The sequence below is a fragment of the Musa acuminata genome, chromosome BXJ1-3 (assembly GCF_036884655.1).
Source record: "Musa acuminata AAA Group cultivar baxijiao chromosome BXJ1-3, Cavendish_Baxijiao_AAA, whole genome shotgun sequence".
Classification (NCBI taxonomy): domain Eukaryota; kingdom Viridiplantae; phylum Streptophyta; class Magnoliopsida; order Zingiberales; family Musaceae; genus Musa; species Musa acuminata.
The window spans coordinates 5,052,776-5,071,676 of record NC_088329.1 but is presented as its reverse complement, the minus strand read 5'-3'; the positions used below and the strand labels follow the sequence as shown (position 1 = coordinate 5,071,676).

At 42.2% G+C, this 18,901-nt stretch overlaps 3 protein-coding genes across 6 annotated transcripts; 2 read left to right on the top strand and 1 right to left on the bottom strand.

The window, feature by feature from the left end:
- Positions 1-1,156: 1,156 nt before the first annotated feature.
- On the bottom strand, positions 1,157-4,760 carry LOC135618471 (uncharacterized). Its single transcript, XM_065119336.1, has 3 exons — positions 4,289-4,760; positions 2,502-2,739; positions 1,157-1,742 (listed from the first exon to the last, which is right to left on the bottom strand). The coding sequence occupies exons 1-3, from the start codon at positions 4,595-4,597 to the stop codon at positions 1,591-1,593; spliced, it is 699 nt and encodes a 232-aa protein (XP_064975408.1). The 5' UTR covers positions 4,598-4,760; the 3' UTR covers positions 1,157-1,590.
- A 4,495-nt stretch (positions 4,761-9,255) lies between these two features.
- On the top strand, positions 9,256-12,935 carry LOC135618423 (alpha,alpha-trehalose-phosphate synthase [UDP-forming] 6-like). The gene is made up of 3 exons (XM_065119301.1): positions 9,256-12,032; positions 12,120-12,393; positions 12,470-12,935. The coding sequence occupies exons 1-3, from the start codon at positions 10,027-10,029 to the stop codon at positions 12,767-12,769; spliced, it is 2,580 nt and encodes an 859-aa protein (XP_064975373.1). The 5' UTR covers positions 9,256-10,026; the 3' UTR covers positions 12,770-12,935.
- Positions 12,936-13,081: 146 nt separating this feature from the next.
- LOC135618444 (MACPF domain-containing protein At1g14780-like) lies at positions 13,082-18,894 on the top strand. 4 transcript variants are annotated; one of them, XM_065119320.1, is made up of 8 exons: positions 13,082-14,611; positions 16,039-16,280; positions 17,039-17,240; positions 17,322-17,396; positions 17,487-17,670; positions 17,758-17,927; positions 18,030-18,094; positions 18,167-18,894. In XM_065119320.1, the coding sequence occupies exons 1-8, from the start codon at positions 14,378-14,380 to the stop codon at positions 18,792-18,794; spliced, it is 1,800 nt and encodes a 599-aa protein (XP_064975392.1). In that variant the 5' UTR covers positions 13,082-14,377; the 3' UTR covers positions 18,795-18,894. The 4 variants fall into 4 exon arrangements, with proteins under 4 accessions (XP_064975392.1, XP_064975388.1, XP_064975400.1 ...); XM_065119316.1 differs by having other exon boundaries at positions 15,973-16,280; XM_065119328.1 differs by having other exon boundaries at positions 14,441-14,611; positions 15,966-16,280.
- Positions 18,895-18,901: the final 7 nt, after the last annotated feature.

The following is an 18,901-nucleotide window of genomic DNA, read 5'->3' as shown; positions in this document are numbered from 1 at the left end:
TCTTTAGAACGTAACGTGCATACCTCCAATAAAAATAATAATTAAGGCAAAACCTAAATTAACATTTACATGCATAGTAGAAGCCATAAAGCTAGAAATCATGGGTTTTAGTCTTATTATTGCCATTGTTAACGGAAGCACAAGTTTGCTTGGTTAATCCCTACACACACACACACGCATATATATATATATATATATTTGAATCACTAATCTCAAAGTTAATCCTTGTTTTGCATCATATATGGTAAACTCAAATTTACAGAAATAAAAATGACAAGTGAATGTGGCATGTTACAAAATTTGCTAACTCTAATTACGTATTCTATTATCTATTTCAGTGCTTTGGTTAACAATTTGATGCAAATGGAATTAAGCTTTTTGGCCCAATGAGAAAGAAAAAAATCAATGGAAGAGGCAATGGTGTTATCATAGAACATTCTTTTGCATGCATTCTCTAATGTTCTTGCCATGCACATTTTGCACTTTTATTACCGAAGCTTTTCTATGATGTCCATCAACATGTAATTTGCAACACCACCTTTGTGGATCATTTCGCCCATATATAGCATTGTCTATATAGTTGAGATAGAAAGAAAGAGTGTGATGGATGGGTTTAAAATGACTTGTACAACTTTCCTATTTATAACCATCACAAAATTATGAGACTTGCTCGTCTGTCTTGTAACTATGACATTGTCTTACTTCCAATCCAAGCAAACTGTAGATGAACACTTCTTATTGTGTTCCTCCCCAATAATCGTCTTTATTTAACTTTGATTTTTTTTTTCTCAATCATCTATCTTTTTTATTCGTTCGAACCAATTTAATTTTTAAGATCTTTTTTTAAGTTTCAAAACACCTTTTATTATATCATCCATTTCATCGAAAAAAATCTTGACTTTTTAACGGGATGACACACCTAATATTTGATGTTTAATTTTAATACATGCAATATGGTGTTGTTTTCTTGTTTAGATCAATTCTACGTTTTTGATCTTGTTTTTCATCTTTCTAAGGTTTAGCCATTAGGTTATATGTGCAAGATCTGTGGTCTATGAATTAGATGGAGGTTTAATTTATCTTCCATAATGCATGCATCAACAAATAGATAGATGTTGTAATAGGAATAAATGATCCGAATCTGAATTCAAGTTGATATGAGAACTGTTCCGATTAAAAGTATATTCCAACGTAATGAAACTTATATAGAAACAAACATATATAAGTTGGTAGTATAAATTTTACAAAAGATGAAAGCTCTTGATAGATGTTCCGAAACGAGTTTCGGATAAGCTGAAGCATACAACATGAAAGAAGCCGTGAGGTCTGTGTCTGGTTGATGACAATATCACTAGCTAAACTGAGTCAGAGACTCGATCAAGCATTTCTTTTCAAGAAAAAGATCTGGTTTTAGAGCAACTATGCACATAGGCTTCAAGTAACTGCAACACTTTTAACTGGAGATGTTGTAGATGAACTTAACCGGGGTCTTTATTGGTACTTCACACTTTGCATACAGCTATATGTTCAAACTCCACAAGAGATCGATCTCCCGAGGAGAAATAAGTCGGAGATTACGTGTGACTACTGTCATTCTTTGGATTCAACCCGTCCGTTTTGATTTGTTTGCCGAGCAGCCGAATATGCCGATATTGCAGAGCTCGTCATTCTCACTGATCGCGTGGTGAGGTCCAGACTTTTCTTAACAGCAAGCCAAATAATCCAGAAGAACCCAATCCATCCTGCAAATGTGCTCAGACCAAGTTACATAGAATCTCAAAAAGGAAAAAAGAAAGAAAATCTTCCAACTGAAATCATAAGGAAAAAAAATCTGTATCTAAAAGGCCTAATCTTTTGAGATAATTACCATTTGGAGACCTCTCTTTGGTCACATGGAAGTTAGCTATGTGCTCCAACAGTTGCAAAATATCAGTTTGCATAATGTACCATGAACTACTTGTATCTCCATATAAATGGGTTAAACCAATTCACTCATTCTTACCTCGGCAGAATTTAATGACATCTAATCCAGATAGAACCAATAAAAAGATTTTTTTGGGGTCATCAATGTTAATAGATCAACAATTATTTCCAATGCTATATGGTACTGACCAAAAATCTGTATGATTAAGAAAAACTTGGTAGATTCTGTTTCCAAATAAAATCTTGATAGATTCTGTTTTCATTTCTATCAAGCACCTCCTAGAAGATTGTCATGAGAAAAATACCGACAAGGATCATATACATTCAAGTTGGACAAAATTACATCATAAGCAGACTGAAATCTCAACACAGACCCGCATGAACAGAGGTCATCAGAGCATTTTTTTTCGAGGATGAAGAAGTTACTCCCAGAGTGTTACTAGTAGAAAAGAACGACATGTCTTTTTCTATTCAGCTAGACTATATAAATCGCAGAAGTTAGAGGTAGATTGTCATCTATACATAGCTCCCTTAACTGTAAGGCAGTAGATTAAAATATTAGGTAATTTATTACGTACCAGTAGCTATTATGATAGCAATTATTGCTGAGATGGTTGCAGTGGAGATTATGAAAATCGCAAAAGATACTGCTCCAATATATATTGCAGTTAAGCAGGCAAAGAAAACAGCTAAAAATCCTCCAGCAGCCGCCAACGACATCAGTAACGAGACAATGACAGCATTCAGTGTTGCCACGAACAAGAAAATTATAAAACTTAGCAACCCTGTCAATGCCAGAAGACTGATTGTTCCAACCTGCCATATACAGAAGAGAAAATTATAAGTGGTTTTTGATCTGCATGAAAGAACTTATAACTGAGGCTTCTACCAACAGTCTATGACAAGCATATCACTTCTTGTAAAAGAATAAACTCAGACATTTGAGAGGTCCTTTGTAATGTGAAAATATGTAATCATGCAAATTTAAGATGCAGTATCCAAACAGGATGAGAAAAAACAAACAAAGTGATGCCTATATGTGACTAAGGAAACAATAAAGGCAAACGATTAACATTCTGCATATACATTCATTGTAAAGAGTTGTAAAAGTTTCAATGACCAGTTTATGTTAAAGGAATTATGTATGAAAAATTGCTTGTGGCAGGTACATGATGCGACAAGCAAGCATGACTATCAGATACGTGTTAAAGGAATTATGCACGAAGAATTGCTTGTTTTAGTGATACAAAACCACAATTTCACCATAGAGGGGGGAACCTAAAAAGCAAAATAGGAATATCTCATTATGCTTCTCCGTCAAGATGTTTCGATGACATTAATATCTCGAGACATAACGAGAATTTATAGGTATATTCCTTCACAACCCATTCTATGATTGTTTTTAGCTACTGAATATGTAACATCCCTGATTAGTCCCACATCGAAAGTGGGCAAGACTAAGATTGACTTATACGGGTCTGATGAGTGTACTACTATCAACTTCAGCTTAAGCATTTTGGTCAGTGGTTTAGACCAAACGAAGTTGATAGGCTAGTTAGCCCATCAGGCTCGGGTAGTGACATTTGGTATCAGAGCCGACCTAGCATTTGAGCATAGTGAGGGGGTTCAGGAAAGGGCTACCCGTGGACGGAGTCAGAGGACTCGTCACGACGTGGAGCCACCACCGAGTTAAACCTCACATGCACTATGCTAGGGTTCGCTTATATGGGTCTCACATGCACTGGGTTCGATCTGGGTTATGTTGGGCGCAATGTGTATGATTAGCTTATATGGCACAACCATTGCCACATGATGCAATCTCTTCCAAGAATCACAACTGTTCCATAAGAACCTAGTAAAACGATTTAACTTTGCACTAGCTATAAGGATGTTTTTCTTCAAATAAAATGGATTCCAAAGAAAGTAAAGTGAGAAAGATGTTATCTTTTGCATAAGCTACAGTAACATTCCATAATAATAGGGTTACAAAAGGGGAATTTACAATGGCAAGTACACTACTCTTCAAGATGTCGTGCGATAGGGTTTAAGCTGTGATAAGCAATGGATGAGGCGCATAACCTGCCTAATATTCTAAAGTTAAGCTGTGACACATTGCAATTATAAATACCCTTCATACGAATGCTTCTTCAAGGGTTAACGAAACAAAAGAAGCTACAAATCCTCCGAAATAGTCGGTAAGGCCGAAATATCTAAGTAGATTCAACATATTTTCCATCAAAGATCTTAGTAGCTTTGTTAAACCAACATACCCAATAACGACCCAATTTCCTAAAACGACCAACAAAAATCCGATTTAATCCGCTTGAAGATTAACAAAGGTAATCAAACTACAAAGTATACTCACCGAGATGACAAACAGGGCGCGGAGGGGGCCGCCGCGGCCGGTCCAGAGGAGGAGGTCGCGGACGGAGATTCTGGAAGCTTCCCGAAGGCGGGGAACGGCCTTAGCGGCGGAGGATCTGAGCCGCTGAAGGAGGGAGGGAGGCGGGGGCGAGGCGACGCCGGCGACAAAGTCGCGGATGACGGAGTAGAGCGTCTCGCCGCCGCCAGGAGTGACGGGATCGAACTCGATCTTGATCGGACGCGCGACGCCGCCCCCTCCATCGCCGGGAGCGCCGTTGGACCTCTGATCTACGCCCTCTGATTCCGCCATCTCGCCCTTTGAGAGTCAGAGAGAGAGAGAGAGTAGAGTGATGTAGATGGCGAGGGCGAGTCGTGCGTCCGCGTAGCGAGGCCGGATGTAAAGCGGTCGCCATTCTCCGGGGTCACCCGAGGTGCCTCGTCATCCGCAGCCCTCGGAGCCTGTCACCGCCGGTACGTTGTACCCTCTGCTATTACCACGCGCAATCATTGAAATGGTTTCTACAAAGTACAACGCCAACCTATTTCGACCTTCCGTTCGCCCACCTTCTTCTTCTATTGGAGGCATCTGTGGGCCCGGAGTGATAACCCACCAAGTTTGTCCAATAGTGCGCGACGTTGTTGGATGGACCTTCCTTCATGGGTCGTACACTCCATCCAGTTCGGAGTGTAACGCGAGTCACTACAAAATTATTAGGACATATTTAGCCCTCAACAATCTGATATTACCTACGTATCCCTTCGAGATTTAAAGTAACTCCTGCGGACCAGAGTGACCATGGCCCGGTTCGAATCCGAATCGAGCATAATGCCCCCGGGTTAGAAAGAGGAGATCGGATTTCCTAAGTGAGCACTTGGGTTGGACTAGACTCGAGTTTAGCCCATCTCAAAGAGAGAGAGAGAGAGAGAGTGTGTGTGTGAGAGTAAAGAGGTATTGGGTTTTTGTGGGTACTAAGAGAATAATCTCATGAGGTACATAAAATCTAGAAGCTCAACAAAATTAAACATCGATATTTAGTTCACGAGAAATAAATGATAATAATTTTATATTATATTTGAAGTTATCATCATCAAGGAGGTATGATTTTGGAACACAAAAGAAACTATCACTAAATGGGCAAGATGATAAAACCTTCAATCATGTGGGGGTGATAGTTCTTTAGAAAGATAAAAGATGAAAGTAAGGAGAGTATTTTAAGCATGGACAATGCATTTAAATGAAGAATTCATCTTAGTTAACATGTTGAACATTGAAATGAATGAAACAAATTGATTGTTATGCACTATTAGTTTTAGTGCTAATTTGACATCTTTTTTTCTTTTTTTTGAGAATCAAATTAAAACAACACTTGGTATTCCAAAGACTATCCATGTAATTCAACCTTTTCTATATTGTTTAGAATGCATCTAAAAATTAGAATATTTAAACTTTAATGTTATAGTCTTTTTAAATCTAAAATTTTCAAGATTTAATTTTTTTAATTGTACTTAAGTCATTATTATTATTATTATCATATCAAAACACAATACTATTTGTTGTTGTTGTCGTCGTATTTTCATTATAATCATCACATCTTCGATCATCAGAATCATTTTCTATTTTTCTAAAAAATATATAATTTCTTAAAAAATAATTTAAATTTAAAAAAAATATTTTTTTTTTAAAAAAAATTATGCCCTTAGTATCCAAAATTCTCTTTAAAAAGCTAATCTAATGAGTATTTGGGACCTATCTTAATTTGAGTTTGCCATCTCCACTTAGATGTTTGCTTCACTATGAAATGTTCTCCATAGGTTGTTGTTGTGAGTGTGGGTTGTTCACATCACTATTATGGTGCTCTAAGATTGACATCGACATCTATATATAAGTATTAGAGGGATAGATACATGATCTGATGATGATATGCGGCATCTTGAAAGAGCAATACATGCCAAATAAACATGCAGCACTTGTCATGCCAATTCTTTACTTGGCCTCTTGATGAATGCAAGGGTTAGAAGACCAATGGAAAAAGATGGTTAGTGGAAGAGTCACATTTCCTTTCTTCTCCCTTTTTTTGGTTTGCTAATGGATGTTGCCACTTTGCATGATGAATCGACAAGATTTCACCTGTCTGCTCTATGAAATACCACCTTTTGATACAAAATTCTATCATCATCTAAATGGAGTTGCCTATGGCACATCATTTATTGTATGTTCCCAACATCATCCAACTTATATGGCTTATAAGAGTATGAGATTGATGACAAGGACATGTTGCCTATAATTGCCACAACCAGTTTCAATGGCTTATCCTAATCAATGTTGCAGAAGAGTTAAGTAGCCAACATTTTCAATTGTATATACCTACTGGACAAAAGAGGGGATGTCCTTTTCCTTAGAAGCTTATCCCCTAGTTTTCTCCTCAAACCCTATCACCCTCCTCAAGAAACCTTGCTGGATCAACTAGCTTATGAAAAGGAGTGCATATAGAAACAAATTGTACTACAACTCAAATAATTTGATGCCTACAGCTATTAATTTTACTGAAACTTGGTGTTCTCAATGATCATGGAGATAGACATAGAGAAGCAAACAGCTACTACTGCATCTTAGTGGCAATGAGAGCTACAACTTGCAAGGAGAACCAAGTTGGACCATTTCATAGTTATGCTTTATTTTTCTTTTTGAAGGAAAATGCATTTATGTTAGAGGAAGAATGATTGATTTTAGTAAAGAACTTGGAACCATACATATGGTTTGTGTCCTACATATTATATTTAATTATGGTTTTTTTGTTTGTAACTTTATTATCATCATCATTTTTGACTACATAAACTATATTAACAAAGAAACTAGTTAATTATGTGATTATAGTTATTATGACAAGCTCTAACCACAGTTTTGGAACCATCAATTTCGATTCTACAAAATTTGAAACCAAATAGATTCCACATGATTTTGATTCCACGTAACTTTGATACCAACTAGAGCACCCCTAGTCATCGCATTAATCTTGTGATCCCTATATGATATGGACCATGAGCATGATGGACCTTATCCTCCTCCCAACATGATCGTAGTCCTCAGTTCTGTCAACCTCATACTTCCCCGTGAATGACACTCTTCCCCATGTAATGGGGTCGGCATTTTCTTTTTCCATGCTATGAGATCTATAAATGGATGGATTCATGCTCGGAGATCAGATACGACTCGTGATGCAGCAGTCCAAATCGAATGTGCATGCAAAATAGTGACTTTGTGTAGGGTAGAATGCTAAAAGTCAACTCTATACGCAAATAACAGACGAGGAGATAAATCCAAAGACGCTATCTTGTTTTGATCTTGTGATTATAATAGTATTATCACTTTGTAACTTGAAGTTTTCTGATATCAAATTCATGAGTTTTAAGTTTGGATGAGGATTAAGTGCTGACAAAGAAGACAGAGAGGGGAAGGAGTACTGTCTTCTTCATGAACTGATGATGCTTTCTTCCTTGACAGCTAACGTATGGCTTACTGCCAGTCCCCTGCAACTGTGGCTTAAACATCCTTGTTGTTGCAGGTTTCATGCATCAGTCTGTTTGCACATCCTTTGTTCGGTCCACCTTACCAGCTTTCCACCCCACCCTTTGACCATTATTTGTCTTGACAGCGTTGGCAGATCTGTAGCTTATAATACTGGGAAGACCAGGTTCATCCATAGTTATTATTTAAGCATGCTTTCATGCCAAACCACAAGTAGTAGCACTCCTGTGAAGATTGATCAGATGTTCATCTTCGTTACCGCAGATGCCGTCTCTTTGGTCGCACTCTTCCCCAGTATGGATTCCAGGTCTAGCTTTCATGACAGAAGACGAAGGTTTTCCCTTCCACGGAACAAATGTGAAATCCAATGCCCTAAAACTCAAAAGATCAAAGAACACAAGCCTCATCCATGCAAGTGGCTATGTCTTATATTTACGTACCGCAGAAGAAAAACCTAAAACGCCACCTTAATCACAACAAAAGAATGACCACTGGGTCTCCACCATTCCTGACACAGTAACTGTGGGGAGAAAACCTACGTAGTTCCTGATCGAGTGTGTCCGAAGTAGTCAAAGCAATCATGGTACGTCAAGCAGATGATGACGCGGATTACACACTGATCAAAAACAAGCCATAAAAAGAAGGCAAAGCTTATCCATAGGTTGGGAAGCAGGGGGATACAGCTGTGAGCAGGAGACAAATCTATGGGCGACTGAGCCCTGCATCAACACCAAGATGCAAGAAGACCAGCGATCTAATTTTACCCTCTGTTGGAACCAAACGCTTCCCCCTATGCTTGTTCAATGCCCCAAATATATGCTGAGCCTTATCCAGTTGACGGCGTCGCCATCTCTCGCCGGGAAGTGGAACGCCCCCCTTGTCCATTTGCGGCCCCCCGCGCCCCCACGATGCCCGCTGCGGCTTCCGCGACACGGTTCAGGGTTCTTTTCGCTGGGAGGGCTTCTGGGGCCCACGAGATAAGGACTTAATACGTTGACGCGTGGCCTGGAAGCCCTCCGATGGTGCAGGCGATCCTTGGGGTCCCACGGGGCGCCGATCGGATGACGGGCACGCGGTCTTGCGCCCGAGACACCCGCTCGCGGCGAATGAGAGATGGCGAGGACACGTTTCGGTGGGGCGTCGCCAGGAGATGGCACGTGGACGGCGGGGCGTCGTGGGTCCCGGCTCGGCCTTATCCTCCACGCTCCCGCGGATCTTCCGAAGCTCCGCATGCTTCTCCCCGTGCGTTCACGAGTCATCTGGTCGTCAGAACCCAGTGGAAGGGCGGATTTAAGTACCCTCACAGAGAACGCGGTGCGCGAATCCCCGCATATCTAGCGACAAGATCCGAGGGCAGAATAGTCATTTCGATCGATGCACTCGCTGAGCCAAAAGAGAGGATTTAATTAAACCCAAGAGAATTAAAGGGAATAAATAAAGAGTTGTTGCCGGGTAGAAGCGGCTGCTTGTCCGTACGAAACCGTAGCTCCAGCAGCAGCGGTTCGATCGCCGCGAGGGATTTTAATTAAGGCCGAGCGTTGTTTTCCTCCCTCCCTCTCCCTCCTCTCATATTCTCTCCTCTCCTCTCCTCTCCTCTTCGTCCCAGTCCATCTTCGCTCTGGACATCGAGCTCGAATTCGTGGAGGATTGCGATCCCGGTAACGCTCTCCTTTTCCCCGTTGAATCTTCCCCCGTTTTGCCGCGAATTTTCCCGATCTCGAGAACCGTAGTGGTTTCCTGGTGATCTGTTTCGAGGCATCGCTACTTTTGCTTCTACGTCGGAAGCTTTGGATAGTGGAAGCGTGATTTCTTCCATTAAATCGGTTGTTTTCGTTTAAAGAGAAAGGTTGGCCTCTTTCTCTCTATTCTCACTCATCTGATTTGATTCCTTGCGGGAATTCCCCAGATTTTATCCACTCGCTAGCTTTTCCGCTTGCATTTATTCCTTTCCTTGTTATCGAGGTCTTCGGAATCCTTGTTCGGTTTAATCTCTCATCGTTTCCTGGTTCTCTTGGCAAACTGTAAAGCATGTAAAGGAATCAACCGGGAACTACAAACCTTCTTTGGGATTGTTAGATGCTTAGATCTGGGTTTTCTTCATGGTAAACTGGGGAAGAAAGAGAAAGAGACCATTTTGAAGCTTCCTCTTGCTGCAAAGACTTGTAGTAGGATCACCCCCCAAAAAATTACTTTTTTTTTTTTTTTTTGTCAAAATGGTGTCGAAATCTTACTCCAATCTGCTGGAGTTGGCCTCCGGCGAGTCGCCTTCGCTAGGCCGAATCAGCCGTGGCATCCCCCGCGTGGTGACGGCAACTGGTATAGTCCCGGACCTTGATGATTCCGACGACGATGCGTCCAATGCGTCATCGGAACGATCATCCCTTTCCCCCCGTGACCGTACCATTATTGTCGCCAACCAGCTTCCTATCCGTGCCCAGCGACGCCCGGAAGGCCGCGGCTGGACCTTCTCCTTGGACCAAGATTCCCTCCTCCTCCAGCTTAAAGATAGTATAAGCGAGCATCCCGATATGGAATTTGTCTATGTTGGGTGCCTGCGTGAGGAAATACCGATCCCGGAGCAAGATGAGGTTTCCCAGACACTGTTGGAGACCTTCAAGTGTGTGCCTGTGTTCCTTCCTGCAGACCTCCGCTCTCGGTTCTATCATGGCTTCTGTAAGCAGCAGCTGTGGCCTCTCTTCCACTACATGCTTCCACTGTCTCCTGATCTCGGTGGACGGTTCGATCGGAGTCTATGGCAAGCATATGTCTCGGTTAACAAGATTTTCGCTGATATGATCCTTGAGGTGATAAATCCAGATGACGATTTCGTTTGGGTCCATGATTACCACCTCATAGTCCTCCCCACATTCCTCAGGAAGCGGTTCAACCGTGTGAAGCTTGGATTTTTCCTGCATAGCCCCTTCCCCTCTTCTGAGATCTACAGGACATTGCCGGTCAGGGAGGAGCTTCTGCGAGCACTGCTGAATTCTGATCTGATTGGGTTCCACACGTTTGACTATGCCCGCCATTTCTTATCTTGCTGTAGCCGGATGCTCGGGCTCAGCTATGAATCTAAGAGAGGTTATATTGGGCTAGAGTATTATGGTCGCACTGTTAGCATTAAGATATTGCCTGTTGGGATCCATATGGGCCAGCTTGGCTCGGTGTTAAGCCTTCCAGAGACAGAGGTAAAGGTTGCGGAGCTCATGAAGCAGTTCCGTGATAGGGGCAGAGTAATGCTGCTTGGAGTTGATGACATGGATATATTCAAAGGGATCAGCTTGAAGCTGTTGGCTTTTGAGCAGCTCCTCATGCAGCATCCAGAGTGGCGAGGAAGGGTGGTCTTAGTTCAGATTGCAAATCCAGCCAGGGGACAAGGGAAGGATGTGAAAGAAGTAGAGGCCGAGAGCTATGCAATGGTGAAGCGGATCAATGAAGCTTTTGGGCTTACTGATTACAACCCTGTAATTCTAATCAACAAGCCACTCCAGTTTTATGAGAGAATGGCCTACTATGTGGTGGCAGAATGTTGTTTGGTGACGGCAGTCCGGGATGGCATGAATCTTATTCCTTATGAGTATATCATTGCTCGGCATGGGAATGATAAGTTGGATGAGGTTTTAGGTTTGAACCCCTCGACCCTGAAGAAGAGCATGTTAGTCGTTTCGGAGTTCATTGGCTGTTCTCCTTCCCTTAGTGGGGCTATTAGGGTGAATCCATGGAACATCGATGCAGTGGCTGATGCAATGGACTCTGCCTTGGAAATGGCCGATGCAGAGAAACAGCTAAGGCATGAGAAGCACCACAGGTATGTAATCTCACATGATGTTGGGTATTGGGCCAACAGTTTTTTGCAGGATTTGGAGAGGACTTGCAAGGAACATGACGGAAGAAGGTGTTGGGGAATAGGATTTGGATTGAAGTTTAGAGTTGTGGCGCTTGACCAAAACTTCAGGAAGCTTGCTATGGAGCACATTGTTTCTGCATACAGGAGAACTAGCACTCGTGCCATCCTTTTGGATTATGATGGTACTTTGATGCCACAGGCATCAATTGATAAGAGCCCAAGCCCTAAATCTATTCAGATCTTTAACAGCTTATGTCGCGATAAAAACAATCTAGTCTTTCTAGTGAGTGCACAAAAGCGAAGCTCTTTGAGCGATTGGTTTTCTCCTTGTGAGAATCTAGGAATGGCTGCAGAGCATGGCTACTTCTTTAGGTAATAATCAGCAATTCTCTAGGTGTGCTGCATGGTCTAATTCTACACTTTAGTACATAAACAATTGTCTCTGATGTCTGCTTGCAGGCTAAGGAGAGATGCAGAATGGGAAACATGTGTTACAGTCGCTGATCGTAGCTGGAAGCAAATTGCTGAGCCTGTTATGAGGCTATACACCGAAACAACAGATGGTTCAACCATCGAGAACAAGGAAACTGCACTGGTTTGGTGCTACGAGGATGCTGATCCAGATTTTGGATCGTGTCAAGCCAAGGAACTTTTCGATCATCTTGAAAGTGTCCTTGCTAACGAACCCGTTTCTGTGAAAAGTGGGCCAAACAATGTTGAAGTTAAGCCACAGGTGAGCAAATCACATGTCCTTACATAGTTCATGGCTTGAAAGATGAACACTCACCGTCATTTTCTTATTGCAATAGGGTGTGAGCAAAGGTCTCGTAGCTCAACGACTACTCTCAACCATGAAAGAGAGAGGTTTGTCACCGGACTTTGTTCTCTGCATAGGGGATGATCGGTCTGACGAGGACATGTTTGAAGAGATCATGACCGCAATGTCTGGCTCCGCTTTATCCCCTACAGCTGAAGTGTTTGCTTGCACGGTTGGTCGAAAACCCAGTAAAGCCAAGTATTACCTTGATGATACTGCAGAGATTGTTAGGCTATTGCAGGGACTGGCCTCCGTTTCAGATCAATCACCCGGGAGTTCAGTTCCATTGTGAGACTCATCTTTCGACCTTACGCACAAATTTAGCAAGTGGAATTGTTTCTGGCACCACTGCCCTTTTGTTGTAACCTTGATAGGATAGCCTTACCAAGACCCTCACTTTTCTTGTTACGTTGTGTATATCTATGTATCATAGTTATCTAGTTGAGTTTCTTTATGTATGATTCCCATCTTGTTAGCATGTACATGAAGTCTGTCATCGCTCTCTGGCTGACCATTTCTTCTGCACATGAGAAGTGAATTGGATTTGCCGGCACTCAAAATAATGTTTCACTTTTCATGGTATATTTTTTTTCTTTGAATATCCGAATACCAGTCAGTGATTTGCTCTAATATCTCCCATAGCTTGCTTTCCTGTACTTGGTCTTGCAATGTCAATCAGATTTGGTGGGTATCAGAAGCCTTCAAAATTGTTTGACTTGCCCAGTGATTATGTATCTACCAATAATGTTTTGCTGGTATTCCACCTGCTTCAATTGCTTTCGCTTTGATGTATGAAATGTCATGATCATTAGTCTAAAATCTTTAAATTCAAATTTGTAAAATCTTTGCATCCATGTTAATTGTAGTATTTAAGGGTTGAACATCCTTGTTAAGGTTATAAAATTAGATCTTAATAGGCTTCATTAAGTGGTTTTACATCTCTGATCTTGTCCAAAGATAGTTCTTTTCTTTTCTCCTCAAGTTTAATTGTCCTGAATTCATTCTTTCTTGTGTTTGACCTGTTTGATTATGGTGACTAATGGAGGGTATATGACAAAGAATAGTATTAAAAAGAAATAATAGTGTTGAGATGGAACTTGAGAAATGCAATGTATACCCTAAAAAATAATATGTAAATACTTTTAAGAAATGAATAAATATGACTTTGACCACTTCTGTTTTTTGTTCCCTGACATATAAGTGGACTTTAAGAGTTGCATGACAGTGTTTGGATCACTCAAAGCAGGAATTCTTCAGATCTGTCTCCACACATTTCTTTCTGACCTTTTCAGACTTCGACTGGTTTGGATTGGAGAGGTCTAATTCGTTCCATGAATGAAATCTTGCGGTGTGAACTAACAGCTTGCGGCCACAGCCTCCCTTCAAGACTTCTTACCACTCTTCGTCACCGCTTTGACCTTCACTGCCCGTCCCAGTTCCAGTACGGTTCAGAGTTGACGTCACAAGCATTTCTCTTTCTAGATCCAGAGAAATGGCTCGAGTCCCATTCTTCTGTTCCCACACCTGTTTGCAAGTATTTGGTTAACTAGCACAATGATCATGATTCAGTAGTATACATATATATGTATCTATATATGTATGTATACTCTGTCAAATCCTGCTGCCATTTCTGATACGCCAGCCAAGAGGATCACATGGACTACGTAGATCAACGCCTTCAGGTCAAGCAAGCAAATTCTAATCAAATGGAGGTTCCACCTACGACTTCTTCTTCTTCTTCTTCTTCTTCTGATGTTTACCTTTATAAGCATCGATTTCAGCGTAGCCATATCGTTGCTGAAGGGGAAACGAAGTCCATCGTTGACATGCATATGGTATATTCTCGAGAACTGTTCCATCTTCGGCTGCGAGATTAGTTGGAGGGAGACGAGAGGAGGAGATGAGTGGAGTCGTGGAAAGGGCTCTGACGTGCCTTGGGAGGGGATTCGACGTCGCATGCGACTTCCGGCCGGAGTACTGCAGGGGGAAGGAGAGGCTGGTGGTGATAAATGAGGATGAGAAGAGGGAGCTCGCTGTGCCTGGGTTTGGCCTGTGTAAGGATGTCTCTGTTGATGTGAAGTGCGATAAGGGGGATCGGGTCCGGTACCAGTCCGATGTGCTCGAGTTCAATCAGGTTTGCTTTCTTTGTGCTTTCCTTATCTGGATCAAATTCTTCTTCTTCTTCCTCTTCCTAAACTTCAAGTAATGCTGTATATATGTGAAGGTCAAGTACATCGAAAAAGATGCACGTCATCTGTTTGTTGCATTTTCTAGCAATAGATTTTGCTTTTTACGAGGTTTTTTGTGAGTTTATGGCTTTATGCATGCAATTGTGGTGCTTGTTTCTGTCTTTTGTAATCATTAGTCTCATAATTCTCTTCTCATCTGATCCCATCATCAGTTCTTCCTTCTCATTTTTCCGAACCATCTTGTTCAAAGCGACTATATATGTTTTCCTATTCCTTTCTTCCTTGTTAAGAAACAAAAGAATGATCTCCTAGCTCTGTAGCATCACACTGCCAAATTCACAACGATGTTGCTGGTTTTATCGACAGCCATAAGATCTCTAAATATTTGGTAGAATTTGAAGGTAGTAAAGGAGAAGGGCTGTTTGGTACAATCAATCTTCTAGGTAATTTTAACTCAATATGATCAAGGTTCCAAGGAAATCATCTAAATCTGTCTTGTTAAAAGATATATTAGGATGAAAAGAAATTTGGGGGCTTGAAAAGAAATTTCCTTTGTTGTTTTCTGGGATTTGCCATTAATGTTCTTTGACTTGTTGTTTATTAGATGTTTCCCTGCAAATGTTCCAAAACACTGGTCAATCCCTGACAATTTAGACACTTGGCAAAGCACAGGTTATGGTCTTTGAATCAGGAAGGTGATGGAGTGCTAATCAAACATTAACTCCCAAGTTTTGCTTTTTTATGCGAGTAGAGGTCAAGAAATTGGTTGTAACCAGCACCAATCAACAAATATGTCAGGCCATCCGGTAGTTTGCGTTTCATTAACTCCCAGGGAAAAGTCTAGCTTTCAAGTCATGCTGTCACTTTCTTGTTCTCAATTAACTTGCTGATGCAGCTTGTTCTGTACTGCATTCACATTTAGCCACTCAGAATAAGAGAAGAAAAAGAGATGGAACTCAAAGAAGGATGATCCCAATATGTTTGTTTTCAGTTGCATTCAACATAGAAGGAAAAAGAAGTTTCTTGCAATAGATCATATCCTGTAGGTTGTGGCAATTTTTTATTTTGTATGCAGGTTTAACTCTGCTGTCACATACAAGATTGTTACTTCTTATGGATTCAACCTGTTGGATTTTAGATAGCATTTTCCCTTTCTATTCTTCTTCTTTGATATATATAGAATCAACCTGTTAGATTTTGGATATCATTTTCCCTTTCTATTCTTCTTATTTGATATATATATATTCAATCTACTTGCACAACCAAATAATCAGTGGTTGAACAATTTAGCTGCTGTAGCACACAGGTCATGTTCAGAGTACAAACTAAATCAAATGGCACTTTCTCAAAGACAACTGAAACAACCATGCAGATGTCGGAGCTGTTCAACCACAGGAGCTCACTGGCAGGGAAGATCCCCTCTGGCCTGTTCAACTATGCGTTCGCCTTCGACGGCAGCACATGGGCTCAGGATGCGTCGAACACGAAGTTCCTTGCCATGGATGGCTACTTCATCACTCTCTTTGAGCTGCGAATCGAGCACCAGCCACTTGCACTTGTTGATCATGTTGTCAAAGCTGTTCCTTCAACTTGGGACCCCTGCGCAATCGCAAGGTACGCTAAAAACTATCACTAACATGATGAAAGTCAGAGACGTATAGTTCTACAAAGACAAAGCTTTTCTTTCAAAGTAAACGTAATTCGCATTTGTTTAAGGTTTTTATTGCAATCAACAATGAATTAACCTGTAACAGAGGTAGAATTTAGACTGCAGGACGACAAGTTTTATATTAGACAGTAAGCTGATTGGGCCAAAGAGAACACATCTTTGGAGATAGAAACAGTATTTTTTGAACATGCACAAAGAGAGCTCATCTAACATGATGGATAATTCATGAAAGACGACTTTTTTTATTGAACAAGCTCTATGACTGAGCAAAGCAATGTTGAATACGTGGGTCTTGAGAGAAAAATGTCATGGTTATCTGTCCATGTTAGGTTGGAGAACTGTTTTGTAGCCACCTTGCTATCAACCTCCTGTAAGTGATTTGGTCCATCTTCAGCTAGAATGTGATAACCCTTACACCAGTCTCTTTCAAGGAAGACTTTAAGCTCTCTCTCTGGTCAATTATCTGAATCCTTGACATTGAATGCTGTAAGTTAATATGTCACCAACTGGAATCACAAGTCAACCTACAGCTCTGATATCCCTGTTTCTAACAGTCATAAGTATCCTTCAATGTTCAAGTTGTAAGCAACTTCTATCTGCTAACTCTCTAACTAACAAGTTTTGACCCACAATAGCTGATAGAAGAAGAATCCTTCCCAGGCTCAAAGTTTACTGATTGAAATGGTGTTGGATATATGTGCAGGTTTATTGAAAACTATGGCACACATATAATAGTGGGGCTAAGTGTGGGAGGTCAGGATGTGGTTTATGTGAAGCAAGACCAGTCCTCCAGCCTCCCCCCATCTGAACTCAAACAACAGCTTGATAAGCTTGGGGATCAGCTGTTCACAGGGACATGTGCACTTCCTCCTTTCTACTGGAAATCTAAAGAACATAAGCTTAAGGTCTGCTTCAATAAATCACTCAGAAACTTCGACTGCATCCAGTCTTTTGTAGATACTGTCATGACTCATGCTGTTTAACAGGTTCCAGAGGCTTTCAATGTGTTTGACCTACATAAGAATGGTGTCAAGGGGGTTGCTCCGGTTGTTTGCAAAGATGTAAGTACAAGATATCTCATGCAGTGCCTATTTCCAACACAAACTCTCTTTCTGCTCTCTGGGAAGCTTGACACAATCTCATCCTCTCAGGGTGTGACAGTCATGTGCTGTAAGAGAGGAGGAGATACTTCAGCAAGCAGCCACGGCGAGTGGCTTCTCACTGTGTCTTCAGTGCCGGACATTATCAACTTCACCTTCCTTCCCATCACCTCACTGCTCAAGGGGGTCCCCGGATATGGATTCCTGTCTCATGCCATTAACCTGTACATTCGATGTAAGTGTCATCATCCTCTCATGCAAGCTTAATGATCAGGGAAACTAAAATCCTAATGTTGCTTAATGGCATAAATCTCCTCCGCAGATAAACCCCCACTATCAGACTTGCACTACTTCCTGGACTTCCAATCTCACAAGTTCTGGGCTCCCATGCACAACGATCTACCCCTTGGTCCCATCTCAAACAGGTCCATGCCAACACCAGCACTTACTTTTAGCCACATGAGCCCCAAGCTCTATGTCAACACTTGTCAGGTACTCATCCTCTCGCCATTCCACAAGTCTCCTTGGATGCACATTTGGTGATCCTTCTCATGCACTACCACCGTATAACACCTGAATCATGTGGGAACTCAGGTCACTGTCGGAAGGCGGCCGGTGACCGGAATGCGACTGCACCTGGAGGGCAAGAAGAACGACCGGTTAGTAGAACTCTTTGATACCGTAGTGCTGCAATTAGGCATCACGTTATGAAGCATCTTGAACATGATCAGGCTAGCAGTTCACCTCGAACACCTGTCACACACGCCTGCATTCCTCGGAGCACAGCCCGATCAGGCGCCGCTGTGGCGGGGAACGGACGTGATCGCCGACGAGCGGTACTACGAGCCGGTCCAGCGGAAGAAGTTCGCGCGGGTGTGCACTGCGCCGGTGAAGTACGACCCCCGGTGGGCGACCGATGGCCGAGGAGCGACCGCGTTCGTCGTCACCGGAGCTCAGCTTGCCGTGGAGGCCCACGAGTCCACTAGCGTGCTGCACCTCAGGCTGCTGTACTCCGAGGTGCGCGGTTGCGTCGTCGGCCGGTCGCAGTGGCAGCGGGGCCCGTCCTGCCTTTCTCAGAAACTGGGCTTCTTCTCGGCGGTGAGCGGCTCGCTGTCCGGCGGCTTGGACAGGGAAAAGCAGCCTGGCCCGGAAGCCGTGGTGGACTCAGCTGTGTTTCCGTCGGGCCCACCGGTGCCAGTGGGGAAGCAAAAGCTGCTCAGGTTTGTGGACACCTCTCACCTGTGCCAGGGCCCTCAGCACAGCCCTGGCCATTGGCTGGTGACGGGTGCGAAGCTGGACGTGGCGAAGGGGAAGATTAGGCTGAATGTCAAGTTCTCTCTCCTCGCCTCGATCTCGTAATGTCTGGGATTAGCATATTTATGGTTTCTTTTCTCATTGAACTGTGAATATTTGAGATCATAATGTAATTAAAGAAGCAATTGTAACATTGTTTTTACCACTACAAT

Bases quoted from the DNA above. Each gene is read 5' to 3' on its own strand.
- LOC135618471 (XM_065119336.1), bottom strand. From the start codon at position 4,597: ATGGCGGAATCAGAGGGCGTAGATCAGAGGTCCAACGGCGCTCCCGGC. The intron at 2,740-4,288 runs GTGAGTATACTT...TGTATATGGCAG, and splicing joins GCGCCCTGTTTGTCATCTCG to GTTGGAACAATCAGTCTTCT. The intron at 1,743-2,501 runs GTACGTAATAAA...GCACATTTGCAG, and splicing joins TGCTATCATAATAGCTACTG to GATGGATTGGGTTCTTCTGG.
- LOC135618423 (XM_065119301.1), top strand. From the start codon at position 10,027: ATGGTGTCGAAATCTTACTCCAATCTGCTGGAGTTGGCCTCCGGCGAG. The intron at 12,033-12,119 runs GTAATAATCAGC...GTCTGCTTGCAG, and splicing joins GAGCATGGCTACTTCTTTAG to GCTAAGGAGAGATGCAGAAT. The intron at 12,394-12,469 runs GTGAGCAAATCA...TTATTGCAATAG, and splicing joins ATGTTGAAGTTAAGCCACAG to GGTGTGAGCAAAGGTCTCGT.
- LOC135618444 (XM_065119316.1), top strand. From the start codon at position 14,378: ATGAGTGGAGTCGTGGAAAGGGCTCTGACGTGCCTTGGGAGGGGATTC. The intron at 14,612-15,972 runs GTTTGCTTTCTT...TGTAGCACACAG, and splicing joins ATGTGCTCGAGTTCAATCAG to GTCATGTTCAGAGTACAAAC. The intron at 18,095-18,166 runs GTTAGTAGAACT...GAACATGATCAG, and splicing joins GAGGGCAAGAAGAACGACCG to GCTAGCAGTTCACCTCGAAC.